A 16,766-nucleotide genomic window follows, 5' to 3' on the forward strand; every position below is an offset into this window, starting at 1 on the left:
TCACTTGGCCTTTTATTCCCACCCGTACCTTTCCATAAATGTTTGTTACGTTGTCTTCCTACTGTTCCTCAAAAACATAAACTTAACAAAAAAGCAGTTCTTGTTTACACACTGCAGTGTTTTTCTCTCAGCTACTCTCTACTTACTGGAATTTTATTCATTATTAAGAACATAGTTCAAATGCCATGCTGCTGCCTCCATGAAGCTCATTGAGGTAGTTAGTTGAGGACAATTGTATCTTCCCCTGTGGATTATAAATTTTTTTTTGAATAAGGATTATATCCTTATTTTTCCCCCATTTTTTATCTTTAATAATGTCTAGCACAGTTACATTGAACTTTGATGACCTTCTGTTTCTAGTGAACAAATATAAAAATTAAAAGGATTATTCATTGTGCTGAAGTAAGGTTTATCCTTGAAATATAAACCAGATATAAAACAATAAAAATAAAAATTGATCCCATTAGCAAGGCAAGTAATTTTTTTAATGTATAATTCAAATTTTTAAGATAAACTTTTCAGTATCAGTTACTGATAAAAATTTTTTTAACGTTAAGGGATTATATAATATGATAAAGTAGTGGCTCTCAAACTTTTGGGGTATCAGTGTCCTATTACATAAAAATTATTGGGGACTTAAAAGAGCTGTTCTTTTTTTTTTTTTTTTTAATTTTTTTTTTTTTAACGTTTTTATTTATTTTTGAGACAGAGAGAGACAGAGCATGAACGGGGGAGGGTCAGAGAGAGAGGGAGACACAGAATCTGAAACAGGCTCCAGGCTCTGAGCTGTCAGCACAGAGCCTGATGCGGGGCTCGAACTCACGGACCGCGAGATTATGACCCGAGCCGAAGTCGGCCGCTTAACTGACTGAGCCACCCAGGCGCCCCAAAAGAGCTGTTCTTAAAAGGGTTTGTTTATGTGTCTCGATACTTACCATATTACAGAATGTAAAACCAAGAAATTTTTAAAATATTAGTTTGTGTTTAGGTAACAATAATAATCTGTCACGTTAACACAAAAAATATTTTTCGAGAAAAAAAAGTGAAGAGAATAGAATACATATACTGTTTTACAGTTCTCTTTAGTATCAGGCTTCATAGAAGACAACTGGATTTTTATATTTGCTTTTGAATTTAATCTTATGATATCATACATCAAGAAGCCTCTGGAAAACACTAACCACTGAGAGAGAGTGAGAATGAAAAAATGCAAATATCTTAACATGATTCTGAAAATATTTTTGATCTCATGGACCTTTTGAAAGAGTCTTGGGGGCCATCAGGGGAAACTGGACACACTTTGAAAACTGCTGTATTAAAATATATTTCCTTTATACTAAGAAATTAATATAATGAATAAACAGTAATGGATTAAGATAAAATAGAATTCTAAATATTGCATGTCTATGTGATTATATACTGTTAGAGAAAATATAATGAAACTTGCTAATACCTAAAAATATGAAATACTTTGTATTTATTTTTAAAAAATTAACATACAAGGAAGAATTGCCAGAGAAAACTTAGGTTCTGAATGGATAGATTAAATAGTAAAAAGAGGGCACCTGAGTGGCTTAGTCAGTTCAGTGTCTGACTTTGGCTCAGGTCATGATCTCATGGTTATGAGTTCGAGCCCTGCATCAGGCTCTGCACTAACAGTGCGGAGCCTGTTTGGGATTCATTCTCTACCTCTCTCTCTCTTCCTCTTCCTCTCCCCCTCTCTCCCTCTCTCTCTCTCTCTCTCCCTCTCTCTCTGCCCCTCCCCTGTTGTCTCTCTCTTTCTAAATAAATAAATAAAATTTAAAATATATTGTAAAAAGAAAGAGCAAAGTAAGGCTAAATACACAATATACACAATATTAGTTACAGTCATCTTTAGATATTATACAGAATTTTGAAATGAAAATATTTTGGGGGGCACCTAATTGGCTCAGTCAGTTAAGCGTCTGACCCATGTATTCAGCTCAGGTCATGATCTCACAGTTCGTGGGTTTGAGCGCTACACAAACCTGACAGCACAGAGCTTGCTTGGGATTGTCTCCCTTCCCCCCTCTTTCTGCCCCTTCCTCACTCATGCTCTCTCTCTCTCAAAATAAATAAACATTTGAAAAATAATTAAAAGAGAAAGTATTTGTAAAGAAATAAGAGGTTTACCCACTGAGATTTGAAAATCTATTACCAAGTATATGTGGTCAAAATGTTCAAGTAGATTGAGTTGATTACTATAATAACCTCTTAAAAATTAATAACACAGTGATGGGAGGAAAATTTGATTTGATATTTCTTTTAAACAATAGATTTAAAATATTGAAAATAAGTGTCTTGTTTGTGATGCTGCCTAGAATTCACTGTAGTAGGTTTCAGATGGATCAGACCACTGTAAAAAGTTTAGGATACATTTTTGGTCCATTTACCTCAGCCTTGATGGGGGACATACACACTGGGTTTTTTTTCAAAATACAGGACACCATCAACATAAGATTACTGTAAAAATGACATTTGTGTTTAGTCTAATAGTATACGCAAGTGGAAGTAAGATAATAAGTTATTTATGGATGTAAGTATTCCGTTTTAACTTCCTTAGGTGGAAATTAAGATGACATATATAAATTTTTAAAGTTTATTATCCAAAATATTTAAAGTATTGATGCAACTTGATTTAGTGGCAGAAACAAGGTACATTTTAATAAGAAGAGTGTAAAGCTCCATTACCAATTAAAGAAACGTAGATTAAAGATATAATTGTGACACTTAAATGTTTTCATGATTATAAATTTGTGTTCTGCATAAGTAAAACAACATAAATTACACATCTTAATGAAGGTAAATATGACAATACAAAATGATTATATCTTTTTCTTTGCTCCATTTTATGAACAGAATTTATTTAACTGAAAATATGATTTGGGCAAGAAGGTTGATAAAGTTCAGTAAGTAACAAAAAGAGAAGTTGTTAAATTATTTTAGAAGAAAGTAATAGTTCGCTCTAATTTTTTCTCCTTAAAGAAACAAGGTCCAACTAATCCAATGCTTTTTCATCTTGTTCGGGATGTCAAACAGGTAAGAGATTATTTTTGTTTTTGAAAATGCAATTTAAAAATTTGGTTACACTTCATCTGTTCCTAAAACACATTTAAGTAATGTCCATCTCAAAAATAGCAATAAAGTGACACTTTTTAGAACAAGGTAAAATAAGGGCTACATTTGTGGTAACAAAAGTAAAGAGAATAGTGTACCAGAAATCAACAAAAAGGAAAGTTAATTATATTCAGACCAAGTTTTGTGAGCTTCTAGTCATCTGAGATAGACTGTGATGAATTTCATAATGCTCATTGGTCCATAAAGGAAGATTATTGATAAAATGTGTCTTCTTTGTCTGTGTTCAGAAGAAATTTGTTTCCTGGGCCTTAGAGGACTTTGAATAAAGACATTGAGGGAAACACTGGATGATGATCTTCATGGCAGAGTTTGCCAAAAGTGCTGAAATGTTTGTGTTCATGTGTGCATGGTTTCTCTTTTCATATTCAGTATTGGTCATGGTGGAATATATAGCACTGTCATGTGGTTTAAAGCCATTCTGTGGGGACTAAACTTGATGTACTAATATTTCCCTTCTCTTCTATTGGGATTTTTTGTGAATTAATAGTTTTAGACATCTATTAAAAATTTTATAGTCATTTAAAATATTGGTATCCAGTAGTTTTATTTTCCTAGGTGAAAAGGTGTTCATTTAATTAACTGAAATATTTTTGTAGTTTCTGAACTAAAATGCTTTCTAGAATTCTTCAAACTTTTACTTGTTAGTATATGTAAGTGTACTATTAAATAACTGAAAAATTAAAATAGAAATGTCATTTTCTGTTTTGATTTTTTTGTGTTTTGTCACTTATTTAATACTAAACTAGCTTCCCATGGGAAAAACTTAGACTTTATTGTACTTAAAAATATTTTTTTCTTTAATTCAATTTTTTCCAGGTGTTTTCCCTTATAACTTTATTAAAAAATTTTGCATGTCATAAAATTCATTCAGAGTGTTCATTGGATTTTAGTATATTCAGTATATTGTGCTACTGTGACTATAAATTTTTTTTTTAATTTTTAAAAAGTTTATTTATTTATTTTGAGAGAGGCAGCCCGAGCATAAGTGGGGAAGGGGTAGGGAGAGAGGGAGAGAATCACAAGCAGACTTTGTGCTGTCAGCACAGAGACCAGTGGGGGCTCGAACTCACAAACTGTGAGATCATGACCTGAGCTGAAACCAGGAGTCAGCTGCTTAACCAACTGAGCCACCCAGTCACTCCTGCAGTCTAATTTTAGACTAACCCATTAGCAGTCCCTCTCCATTCCTGTTTTCTTTCTCTACTCCTTACTCTACTTTCTCTATTCCTCTGCCCCTGCTCTTGGCAACTGTTAATCTACTTTCTGTATGTCTGGATTTGCCTATTCTGGACATTTCACATTGTTTTTTTGTTTTGTTGTTTAAATAATTAAAGCTTTTTTTTTTTTTCTTCCTAGACGCTTGAGTGATGGGAGAGACCTTTAGTCCACGGGTTTCTAATGTTTATTTGAGAGACAGAGAGAGACAGAGCATGAGCTGGGGAGGGGCAGAGAGAGACAGATTCAGAGTCACAGAATGCGAAGCAGGTTCCAGGCTCTGAGCTGTCAGCATAGAGCTGGACGAGGGGCTCGAACTCATGAGCTGAGAGATCATGACCTGAGCTGAAGTTGGACGCTTAACCAACTGAGCTACCCAGGTGCCAGTCCAGCAGTTTCTAAAACACATTTGCGTTATGATTTACTTACGTGGGTTAGCAGAAAGAACTGTAGTTGTTAATTCTAGAAACAAATATGAGATTTAGTATACACTACCTTTACCTTGGTGGCTATACTAAATAAGCCAAATTTTTTTATTTCTGTAAGTGAAAAATCCTAAAGCCAGTAATTGACTATTTTCAATTCAAATTAATAACTTGAGTGTTATAAGTAGTATTTGTATAGTTTGAGAAACTGCTTATTGTTTTTTTAGATAACTCGCATTATTTCCTGTAACTTTATTTCCCATTTAAATGGGACCATATCCTAATGGCATTTGTGAAGTTTTTATGTTTTTAATTTTTTAATGTTTGTTTATTTATTTCGAGAGAGAGAGAGAGAGCAGAGCAGGAGGAGAGAGAGGGAGAGAGAGAATCCCAAGCAGGCTCCATGTTCAGCATAGAGCCCTATGGGGGCCCAGTCTTGTGAACTGTGAGATATGACCTGAGCTGAAATTAAGAGTCAGACACTTAACCAACTGAGCTGGCTACCCAGGCACCCTTGTCAAATTTTTTATTTATTAATTTGAGTTTATTTATTTATTTTGAGAGAAAGAAAGTGCAGGTGGGGAAGGGGCAGAGAGAGAGGGAGAGAGAATACTCAGGGTCCATCCCACAACCCATGCAATCATGACCTGAGCTGGTCACCCCTTTAGTTTTATTTTTTTTAATTAGACAGAGGTGCCTAGGTGGTTCAGTCGGTTAAGCATACCACTCTTGATTTCGGCTCAGGTCATGATCACATGGTTAGTGAGTTTGAGCCCTGCATTGGGCTCTGTGGTGACAGTGTAGAGCCTGCTTGGGATTCTCTCTTTCTCTCTCAGCCCCTCTCCCACTTGCATGCTCTGTTTCTCTCAAAACTAAATAAATAAACATTAAAAAAAAAAAATCCAACTCTTGATTTCAGCTCAAGTCATAATTTCAGGTGGCGAGATCAGTCCCATTGTTGGGCTTGTGCTGGGCATGGAGTCTACTTCAGATTCTCTCTCTCTCTCTCTCTCTCTCTGCCCTTCCCTCATGCACTTGCATGCTCTCTCTTCACAAATAAAAATAAAAATAAAAATATCGTATATGACATCCTTGCTCATAAAGTATATTTTGAGGTTGCTCAAGACAAAAACAAAAATCTTGCACCTAAGATGAAAATACTTTTTATTTTTAAATCGGAGATTAAAGAATATAAGTATCTAGAAATTTAAAACTTCACAGATGAAACCAAATTATAAAAGGTATAAACATTTTTTTAATGTTTATTTTTGAGAGAGAGAGAGAGAGAGAGAGAGAGAGAGAGACAAAATGAGTGGGGGAGGGGCAGAGAGAGAGGGAGACACAAAATCCAAAGCAGGCTCCAGGCTCTGAGCTGTCAGCACGGAGCCTGATGTGGGGGTCAAACTCACAAACTGTGAGATCATGACTTGAGCCGAAGTCGGACACTTAACTGACTGAGCCACCCAGGTGCCCCACGGTATAAACATTTTTTAAAGTACTAAGTTCATGAGGTGATAATTAGGAAAATTGAAAGAATGGTGATGGTAGAAGGGCAGAATTAGTTGATATATGTAAATCATCTTATGATTAAGCCCTTTTAAGATTATTTAATGAGATTAACCAAATATTTGATTCTGAACAGGCAGTGTTTCCAAACTCACAAATGGCTCCTGTTCCAGGAGTTTATTTGTAAATTGATATCCTAGGGAAATGAAGTCTTAGTTCTAAACAGTGTTACAAGTGGTAGTTTAAATCTTAGATGAGGCTATAAAAACTTGTGTAACCTATAATATAGCCAATATAATTTTGGCTAAAAAATACTTATAAGTACTTATGGGCTTATTTGGAAACATAAGTAGCAATTATAGCATTATTTTTGCAGGAAAATGCAATTTATGGTATGTGCCACAGTGAAAATGGAATACTTGGCTCTTAGAAGTTCCTTTGCCTCTATGTGTGAAGTATTAGAGCAGTGGAAAGATAAAGGATCTGCTGCTGCAAGCCATACTTCTGTCCTGAGCATACCTTATGACTTCAGAACTTCAGAATTATCTCTTCTTACAGAGGAAATGGAGGACCAAGTTACTCCCTTCTCCTGCAAAGATAGCTGCAACCAACCCCAGCTTCCTGTAACAAGTAAACATTTGTCATTTTGGAGAGTAGGTGTCTTTATAGGCATGAATGGAAATATTGAGAAATATCTTGTTTATTTAAAACTAATGTTTTTGGGGCGTTTTTGTGGCTCAGTCATTTGGGTGGCCCACTACAGCTCAGGTCATGATCTCGTGGTCTGTGAGTTTGAGCCCTGCATCGGGCTCCCTGCTGACAGCTCAGAGCCTGGAGCCTGCCTCCGATTCTGTGCGTCTCTGTCTCTCTCTGTCCCTTCCCTGCTTGCTCTCTCTCTCTCAAAAATAATAAACATAAAAAAAAAATTAAAACTAATGTTTTGTTTCCAGGGAAATCTTCCTCCAGGATATAAGATCACCCTAATTGATATAGGACTCGTTATTGAATATCTTATGGGAGGAACTTACAGATGCACCTACACTCGGAAACGTTTTCGATTAATTTATAATAGTCTTGGTGGAAATAATCGGGTATGTAATATTTTGGGGGGGTGGTTTATATGTGTACTTTATACACTTTGTAAGTTAAAAATTCATACACTTTAAAAGTTTAAAACTACTAAATATAAGAACAGTGAAGTAACATCGTCTTAAAAATGGTTTTTTTCAACTAAGATACATAGAAATATTTTGTAATCGAAATCTAAAATCATTTTTGTATACATATACACACATATTTATGTATATATGTGTATATGTATATATTTATACATTTATATGTGTGTGTGTGTATATACACATATACGTATATGTGTGTGTGTGTATATATATATATATTTGGATTGATTATTGAATTTTTATAGCCTATTAGTATATTTAAGTGTGTAAAAACGAATAAGCTTTCATTTTCAGAGGTCTGGCCGAAATACCTCCAGCAGCACTCCTCAGTTGCGCAAGAGTCATGAATCTTTTGGCAATAGGGCAGATAAAAAGGAAAAAATGAGACACAATCATTTCATTAAAACAGCACAACCCTATCGACCAAAGGTATGTTTGCATAAATACTACCCTTTCTGAATTTTGTTCTTTCTAATTTACTAGTATTTATGAAATAAAAAATTGCTTGTTTTAGTAAGAATCAACTTACGTTTGTAGATACATTTTTGATTATTTATTTTCCCATATACAAAAAGATATTCATTATGAGTTAACAATTCTATTAAGTTTTTGTATTTAGCTGTGATAATAAAAATTTTTAAATATTTTGATAAATGCTAAACCGCCTCCTCTTATTCCACTTTAACCTGATTAACAACATGCAAGACAATGTGTCTTATCCAAACTTGTCTTTCATTAAAATTATGTTTTATCAGATATTGAAATATTTAGGCACTTTAATTTTGGAAAACTTTATTACAAAGACATTTTTTAATTATTTGTTCATTCAGGAATAGAATTTGTTGATTCATCACTTACTTATAACACCCAGTGCTCATCCCATCCAGTGTCCTCCTTAATGCCCCTTGCCCCTTTAGCCCTTTCCCTCGCCCAACATCCTGCCAGCAACCCTCAGTTTATTCTCTGTATTTTAGGAGTCTCTTATGGTTTGTCTCCCTCTCTGTTTTTATCTTATTTTTGCTTCCCTTCCCTTATGTTCATCTGTTTTGTATCTTAAATTCCACCAATGAATGAAATCATATGACATGCCTTTCTCTGACTGACTTATTTAGCTTAGCATATTACACTCGTTCCAGCCACATCATTGCAAATGGCAAGATTTCATTCTTTTTCATCGCTAAGTAGTATTCCATTGAATATATATACACCATGTCTTCTTTATCCATTCATCAGTTGATGGACATTTGGACTTTTTCCATACTTTTGGCTATTCTCAAAAGTGTTGCTGTAAACATTGGGGTACATGTGCCCCTTTCAGATCAGCATTTTTGTATCCTTTAGATAAATACCTCATTCTGCAATTGCTGGGTGGTAGGATAGTTCTATTTTTAATTTTGTGAGGAACTTCCATACTGTTTTCAAGAGTGGCTGCACCAGTTTGCATTCCCACCAGCAGTGTAAAAGCTTACCCCTTTCTCTGCATCCTCGCCAATATCTGTTGTTGCCTGAGTTGTTAATTTTAACCATTCTGACAGGTGTGAGGTAATATCTCAGTGTGGTTTTGATATATATTTCCCTGATGATGAGTGATGTTGAGCATTTTTTTTTTATATATATGTTAGCCATCTGGATGTCTTCTTTGGAAAAGTGTCTATTGATGCAAATACCTTTTTTTTTTTTTTGAAATAACATTTTGGTAAAATTTGAGCTATAATAAAATCAAGTATATAAAATTTATACTATTTTGATTTGTGCAGTTGTATGAAGTTGAACAGTACAAAGAAGATTTTATAAAATTCTGAGATTAACGTCATATGGCCTTATTATAATGAATCTTAGATATTTGTTTTCCCTTGAAGATTGATACAGCTGTGGAAGAAGGAAAGAAAAAAAGAGCCAAAGATGAAATTGTAGACATTGATGATCCGGAAACCAAGCGCTTTCCTTATCCACTTAATGAACTGTTAATTTGGGCTTGCCTTATGAAGAGGCAGGTCATGGCCCGTTTTTTATGGCAGCATGGTGAAGAATCAATGGCTAAAGCATTAGTTGCCTGTAAGATCTATCGTTCAATGGCATATGAAGCAAAGCAGAGTGATCTCGTAGATGATACTTCAGAAGAATTGAAACAGTATTCTAAGTAAGTTAGATTTTATCATTTCATTTAAAAAATACATCAAGATCATATTTAAATGGAGGTTATAGTGTCATGCACTATGTGGGTATATATGTGTGTGTGTATATATATATATATATATATATATATATATATATATAATTTTATTGGTACAATTAAAATATTTTTTTTAAATTCAGAAGGAAACATTGCTGCTTATGCATGTAAAAAGAGGTTTATTATTTTGTTTAAATTCAAGAGTTAAATATTTTGGCAAGAAAGAAATCCATATGTCATCTTATTAATTGCACATACTAGCAATTAATTCGATTAGGAAAAGTTTCATTTGAAGTGGTAAGGAAAGGAAGAAAGTGAGGTTTGAACTGTGTTCTAAGGAAATGAATTCAACTGGAAGGGCATTTCAGAGGTGGAACTACATATATTGAAGAGTAAAACAGTTCACAGAAGTTTACACTTAGAGGAATAATAGAATATTAAGCTGAAAAGATACTTTGTAATAAACTTTATGATAGAAAATAGGACCTCCCTCTGCCAAAATGGACTGTCTTTGGAAGAGAGTCAGAGTTGTACTGAAAATAACAAGAAGTGATCTTAGAATTACTTACTGAGTATCTAAGGTTCAGGTGTTTTCATGATTAGGTTAGTCCCTGTTCACATTAGTCTTTCTACTGGCTATCAACCCTTTTCTATGTTTGAAATACTATATAGATATGACTTTTTGAACAGAGCATCTGAACATTGTCAGTTTGGGTTTCCTGTGAAGCTGCAGGTTTATTTCCAAGATGAGGAGAAAGTGCTCTAGAGTTACCTTTACAGACTTGTTCTTAATATGACATATTTTAATATTTTGTGATATCCACGTAGTAGTAGATATCTGAAAACATAGGGCTGTGATTCTAATGCCTTACAGTTCCCTGATTGTGTGTGTGAAATTATTAAAAATGGGAACATGTTACGAAATTATTTAAGAATAATGTTTAAAACTGCAGTTTGGTAGTATGAATGTTTTGGTTTTTATCTTTTGATAGTGATTTTGGTCAACTCGCAGTTGAATTATTGGAACAGTCCTTCAGACAAGATGAAACCATGGCTATGAAATTGCTCACTTATGAACTGAAAAACTGGAGTAACTCTACCTGCCTCAAGTTGGCAGTTTCTTCAAGACTTAGACCCTTTGTAGCCCACACCTGTACGCAAATGTTGTTATCTGATATGTGGATGGGAAGGCTGAATATGAGGAAAAATTCCTGGTACAAGGTATATTTAGAAACAATTTGGTATATAGTGTGTGATTAGATAAAAAGAACAGAGGAATTAGCCCAGATACATAGTAAAATGCCCCGATTTGTGAGGGTGGTGGAGGTGGCAGTGTTGGCGTTTTATCTCAAGTGGCATGAAATGGCCTCTTTTTTCCTCCCTATTCTTCACTCTGAATCCTTTTCAAGTGTAACGTATAATGATTATTGCCTCTCTCTGAGCCAGAGGCATGAGGGCAACAAATGGAAGTGTTGGTGTTTATAGCCCTGAGCAGGCATGAAAAATGTTGCTTCTTTATGAAAAGATAATTTCAAATTCTCAAGTTCAGGACCTGTCTACTAACTTAATAATTTGTTACTTTTAATTTACTTGAAGTATATTGGATGTACCTAGTTTTTATGGTTAAGAATTTGGATAAAATGTTGACTGGTACTTTGGGTTCGTCACAGTGAGAGATACTACTTTAAACTTTCCTTTTCGTTATCTTATATCTTAAATAAGGTACAGAAATGTAGAAGGCAGAAATCAGGCAAGTAGTTTAACCATTGTAAGTGGGTAACAAATACTGATCATCTAATAAAAATAATGGTGAAAGATTAACCAATAGAAAACCTGATACACAATTATAATTTCTTTGTGTTTTAGGATTTTGCAATAATACATAAAATTTTACAAATAAACTTGTTTGTTTATAGAGGCACAAGCTGAATAATCATGTTATGACATGGAACACTTGCATTGAGATTTAGGATAAAATTATGCACATAGCAATTTCATAAGGCTTTAATTTTATTTAAACAAAAATGTGTTTTCTGAACAAATTATGAACTGTTTTTTTTAAAAGGACACATCTATAATAATTATTCTATAATAATTATTAAGTCTTTTCTATATCATCATAATCATAATACTGACATGTTTTGTTACTCCTTAAAATAATTCAACCTGGGCCTCTTTAAATATAATATGTAAGTAAAAAGTCATGTTTTTGAGTTTTTTTTCCCCCTATGCTAACAGGGGCAAACTGGCTAACTAATAATCAAGATATTTAATAGCTTTTTATTCTTGAAGGTCATTAATTTTAAAATGTAAACTTACATGTTTCTAAATTTTTAGGTCATATTAAGCATTTTAGTTCCGCCTGCCATATTAATGCTAGAATATAAAACAAAGGCAGAAATGTCTCATATTCCACAATCTCAAGATGCCCATCAAATGACAATGGAAGATAGCGAAAACAACTTTCAGAACATAGCAGAAGAGATTCCCATGGTAAGGAGGAAAACTGTTTTTAAGTAAATATAAATTTTTTGTGAATAAATATATGATAAGTGTTATTTTTATTTTAGGAAGTGTTTAAAGAAGTAAGAATATTGGACAGCAATGAAGGAAAGAATGAAATGGAGATACAAATAAAATCAAAAAAGCTTCCCATTACACGAAAGTTTTATGCCTTTTATCATGCACCAATTGTAAAATTCTGGTTTAATACGGTATGTTGTATGTTTTTAAGCTGTATGAGCATAATGGTTTTAAAGGATAGGCTTTAGGGGACCTTTGGTCTAAAGTCCGTATTAACTTTGACATAACTTAGATTACTGACAAGCCATTTTCCATTTAAAAGAGCACATGTTTAACTTAGTTTTATCTCATTTGCCATCATAAAAAATGATAAACACTAACAAATCTTAGATCAAATTGAAACTAGAAATTTTCTAAGCAAAAATGTGATAACCATATGCCTTTGTAAGTGGGTATCAAATACTAATTGTCCACCAAAAACATTGGCAAAAGTTAACCAGAAGAGACACTGTGTCAGTATGTCAGAAAGACATGTCTTTGTGCTTTAGGATTTTGCAGAGAATGTGTAGACTTTTTGAAATGAACCTTTTTGCAGTGTTAATTTGAAGGTCAGAAGTAATGTAGGTCATTCATATCGTTTTATTTATTGGCTTATTTCCTTAATCATACTATAGTACATGCTTTATCATCTGACACATAATTGGCTTTTCTCTTGCTTTCTGAAAGAACAGTTTTTTCTCCCAGGTAAATATGTCCATGGGGGAGAGACTCACCTCAAGAAATATATGAGATTAGCCCCAACTTTTAACCATGGGTTGAGTGAATGAGTTTTTATTCCCCTTCCCAGAAAAATTCTTAAAAAAAATTTTTTTTTAATGTTTATTTATTTTTGAGAGAGAGAGACAGAGTACGAGTGGGAGAGGGGCAGAGAGAGGGAGACACAGAATGAAGCAGGCTCCAGGCCTTGACCCCTCAGCACAGAGCCCGACGGAGGGCTCAAACTCACAGACTGCAAATCATGACCTGAGCTGAAGTTGGATGCTTAATTGACTGAGCCACCCAGGCGCCCCCCAGAAAAATTCTTAAATTGTGTATTTTGTTATTATTTTATTGTTTTTCACTTTCATCACGTTTGCATTCATGTGAGTGACTATTTAAAAATGGATAGCCCTGGTGGCCAAATAGAGATATCTCTTTCTTCTTATTTATTGGAGTTTACTTCCCTACCCTGCCATATCTTTAATCATGAATATGGCTTATTTTAACACTTGGAGAGGCAAGGAGAGTGATGTGAGGATTCTTGAATACAGTTGTTTAAGGGTCAACTAAGTCTTGGGTTTCCTCTGAAATGAAATGACTCTTCAGATGTTGTTATACATAGATCTTATCACTTTACCCCAATCTTTTCTGTTAAGAGTATCACAAGTGGGATGATCCCTTACCTAGGGAAGATGCTTTTTTTTGTTCTTAATTTGTTTATTTTGAGAGAGCGAGAAAGAGTGACATGCTAGCAGGGAAAGGCAGAGAGAGGGAGAGAGAGAATCCCAAGTAGGCCCATGCCATCAGGTCAGTGCAGAGCCCAATGTAGGACTCAATCCCATGAACTATGAGATCATGACCTGAGCCAAAATCAAGAGTGGGATGCTTAACCAACTGAGCCACCCCTGTGCCCCAGGAAAATGGTTTTCTTATCTGTTTTCATTTCTTGGGATTCAAATCCACAGTGACTGGGAGTTAGGAAAATACCAGTTGTATTTCTGGGAATGCTGTTTGGTTGGGGGAAGAAGGAAGCAGTTAGTATGTGTTTCTTGATGATGATAGTGATGAATTTCTATAATATATTTAATATATAGGTATAAGTTAAATGGAATTATATGAACTATGCTGAGAACATAAATCTTGTATAATTTCTCCTGTGTGAAGTACTGAAAAGTCATCAAAGTTCTAGAACAACACAGTTATATTCTGGGAACCATTTGTATTTTGATTGATAAAAGCAGTGTATACACTGAAGAGTTACTTCTAAAACTTTAATGATTGAAGCTGGGAGATAGTTCACAGGGGTTCATTTAGTCTCTTTTTCTGTGTGTTTGAAAATTTTTATAGTAAAACATTTTACTTCATAATACTATTTATATTTTGTATTTTTTTTAATTAGCTGGCATACTTAGGATTTCTGATGCTTTATACATTTGTGGTTCTTGTACAAATGGAACGATTACCTTCAGTTCAAGAATGGATTGTTATTGCTTATATTTTTACCTATGCTATCGAGAAAGTCCGTGAGGTATGTCTTTAGTTTTTCCTACCAGTAACTTACTATATGTGTAGAAGGTGTTTTGTTTGTTTTTTTGGTATGAATATGGGTATGGGTATGTGTATGTGTTATCATTTCAGTAGGTGATGACATTATAGAACATGTTTTTACTGTTCTAAAAATTGTGGCGTAAGAATAGAAATCAGTGGGGGTGCCTGGCTGGCTCAGTTGATTAAGTGTCTGACTCTTTTTTTTTTTTTTTTTTTTTTTGAGACAGAGAGAGACAGAGCATGAACGGGGGAGGGTCAGAGAGAGAGGGAGACACAGAGTCTGAAACAGGCTCCAGGCTCTGAGCAGTCAGCACAGAGCCCGACGCGGGGCTCGAACTCACAGACCGCGAGATCATGACCTGAGCCGAAGTCGGCCACTTAACTGACTGAGCCACCCAGGCGCCCCAAGTGTCTGACTCTTGATCTGAGGATCATGAGTTCATGTTTTATATATTTATGGAATCTGTTGTTTTACAAACATGTTTGAAAAAATTAAATTGTTAAATGAAAAAAGTAAGTTGCAAAGAATTTTTTTAAGTGCACATTCATAAAATAGTTCTGTAAGGATTCTTTAATTATAATAACAGTGGTTGCCTCTAGTCGGAAGGGAAGTTAATTGGCTGAGGAACCAAGAGTGGATGGGAGACTTTTCAATACTTACTTTTTTAATGTTTATTTACTTTTGAGAAGAGAGAGAGAGAGCAAGCACAAGCCAGGAAGGAGCATAGAGAGGGAGGGCACTCAGAATCTGAAGCAGGCTCCGTGCTGACAGCAGAGAGCCCGATGTGGGGCTCAAACTCGTGAACCATGAGATCATGACCTGAGCCAAAGTCAGACACCTAACCGACTGAGCCACCCAGGCGCCCCTTCAGTACTTATTTTTATATACACTATAATTTTAAAGCTGTAAATATATTACCATTCCCCACCCAAAAAAAATTTTTTTTTATTTTTATATTTAAGGGAAGAGATAAGTACGGGTACTTAAACCACTGAGTTGTTTACTTTCTGCAAAGAAGACACCTTTGGAAGATTCTACTAGGATATTCTTTTGTTGTTTCGATGAAAAATAAAACAACTTTCAGAAGTATCTCACTTTCTAGAGAACTGTGTTCTAATTTGAGATTTTCAAATTATTAGTAAGATGACCTTGATTGAATAGGTCATTTATTTGTGGGTATATATACATACTTATATGGGTTTATATATACACACACATATATGTATGTGGAATGAGGACAAGTAGTATCTGTCTCTGATATCTTACTGAATTGTTTTAGTGGTCAAATACATCATCAGATGCCAAGATAATCAAACATATTTTGCCAAATGCCATGTGAGAAATACTGTATAATTTCACTTATATATGAGATCCAACAAAAAAAAAAAAAAAAAAAACAACAAGCAAACACACAAACAGACCTGTAAATACAGAGAACAAAGTGATGGTGGAGGAGGAGGAGAGGAGAGATTGGCAAAACGAGTGAAGGGGAGTAGGAGGTACTGACTTGTAGTTATGGAATGAATAAGTCATGGGGCTGAAATGTACAGCATAGTTGGAATATAGTCATTGGTATTGTAACAGCATTGTGTGGTGACAGATGGTAGCTACACTTGTGAACATAGCATAAGGTATAGAGTTGTTGAATCACTATGTTGTATACATGAAGCTAATGTAACGTGTTAACTGTACTTCAATTAAAAAAAATACTTTGAAATATTAAAATATATAAAATTCTACTGTGATATTATAATTGAATGCTGGTATATGTTTTAATAGGAAGAAACTGATTTCTTAAACAGCTTAATTAGATTTTTTTTTTTTTTTTTATCCTTAGATCTTTATGTCTGAAGCTGGGAAAATAAGCCAGAAGATTAAAGTGTGGTTTAGTGATTACTTCAATATCAGTGATACAATTGCTATAATTTCTTTCTTCATTGGATTTGGACTAAGATTTGGAGCAAAATGGAACTTTGAGAATGCATATGATAATTATGTTTTTGTTGCTGGAAGATTAATTTACTGTCTTAACATAATATTTTGGTATGTGCGTTTGCTAGACTTTCTAGCTGTAAATCAACAGGCAGGACCTTATGTAATGATGATTGGAAAAATGGTAAGTTGAGAGGCATCTAATAATATTCATGGATTTATTGATATGTTTTCTTAAAATCATAAAAACCTGTTACTAACATAGTTTTGCTTGAATTAGAGAATGTTACTTCATTTTTATTTGCTTCATACTTCAAATCAGCCATTCCTCCAGATATTAACTTTTG

The 16,766-nt window shown here is 34.2% G+C and overlaps 1 protein-coding gene across 3 annotated transcripts in view; it reads left to right on the forward strand.

Moving 5' to 3' along the window:
• Window positions 1–16,766, forward strand: part of TRPM7 (transient receptor potential cation channel subfamily M member 7) — a 121,789-nt gene that overhangs the window by 64,972 nt on the left and 40,051 nt on the right. For 2 of the 3 annotated variants that reach the window (XM_019442135.2, XM_019442137.2), the window contains exons 13-21: window positions 3,007–3,060; window positions 7,256–7,396; window positions 7,778–7,912; window positions 9,343–9,623; window positions 10,649–10,877; window positions 11,994–12,149; window positions 12,227–12,370; window positions 14,338–14,466; window positions 16,325–16,603. In XM_019442135.2, coding sequence (XP_019297680.1) covers window positions 3,007–3,060; window positions 7,256–7,396; window positions 7,778–7,912; window positions 9,343–9,623; window positions 10,649–10,877; window positions 11,994–12,149; window positions 12,227–12,370; window positions 14,338–14,466; window positions 16,325–16,603 — 1,548 coding nt within the window. The remainder of the gene's footprint in view (window positions 1–3,006; window positions 3,061–7,255; window positions 7,397–7,777; window positions 7,913–9,342; window positions 9,624–10,648; window positions 10,878–11,993; window positions 12,150–12,226; window positions 12,371–14,337; window positions 14,467–16,324; window positions 16,604–16,766) is intronic. The other variant, XM_019442136.2, reaches the window with a different exon arrangement.

This window comes from Panthera pardus, unplaced genomic scaffold, assembly GCF_024362965.1.
Source record: "Panthera pardus isolate Hobbes unplaced genomic scaffold, ASM2436296v1 HiC_scaffold_24, whole genome shotgun sequence".
NCBI classification, from domain to species: domain Eukaryota; kingdom Metazoa; phylum Chordata; class Mammalia; order Carnivora; family Felidae; genus Panthera; species Panthera pardus.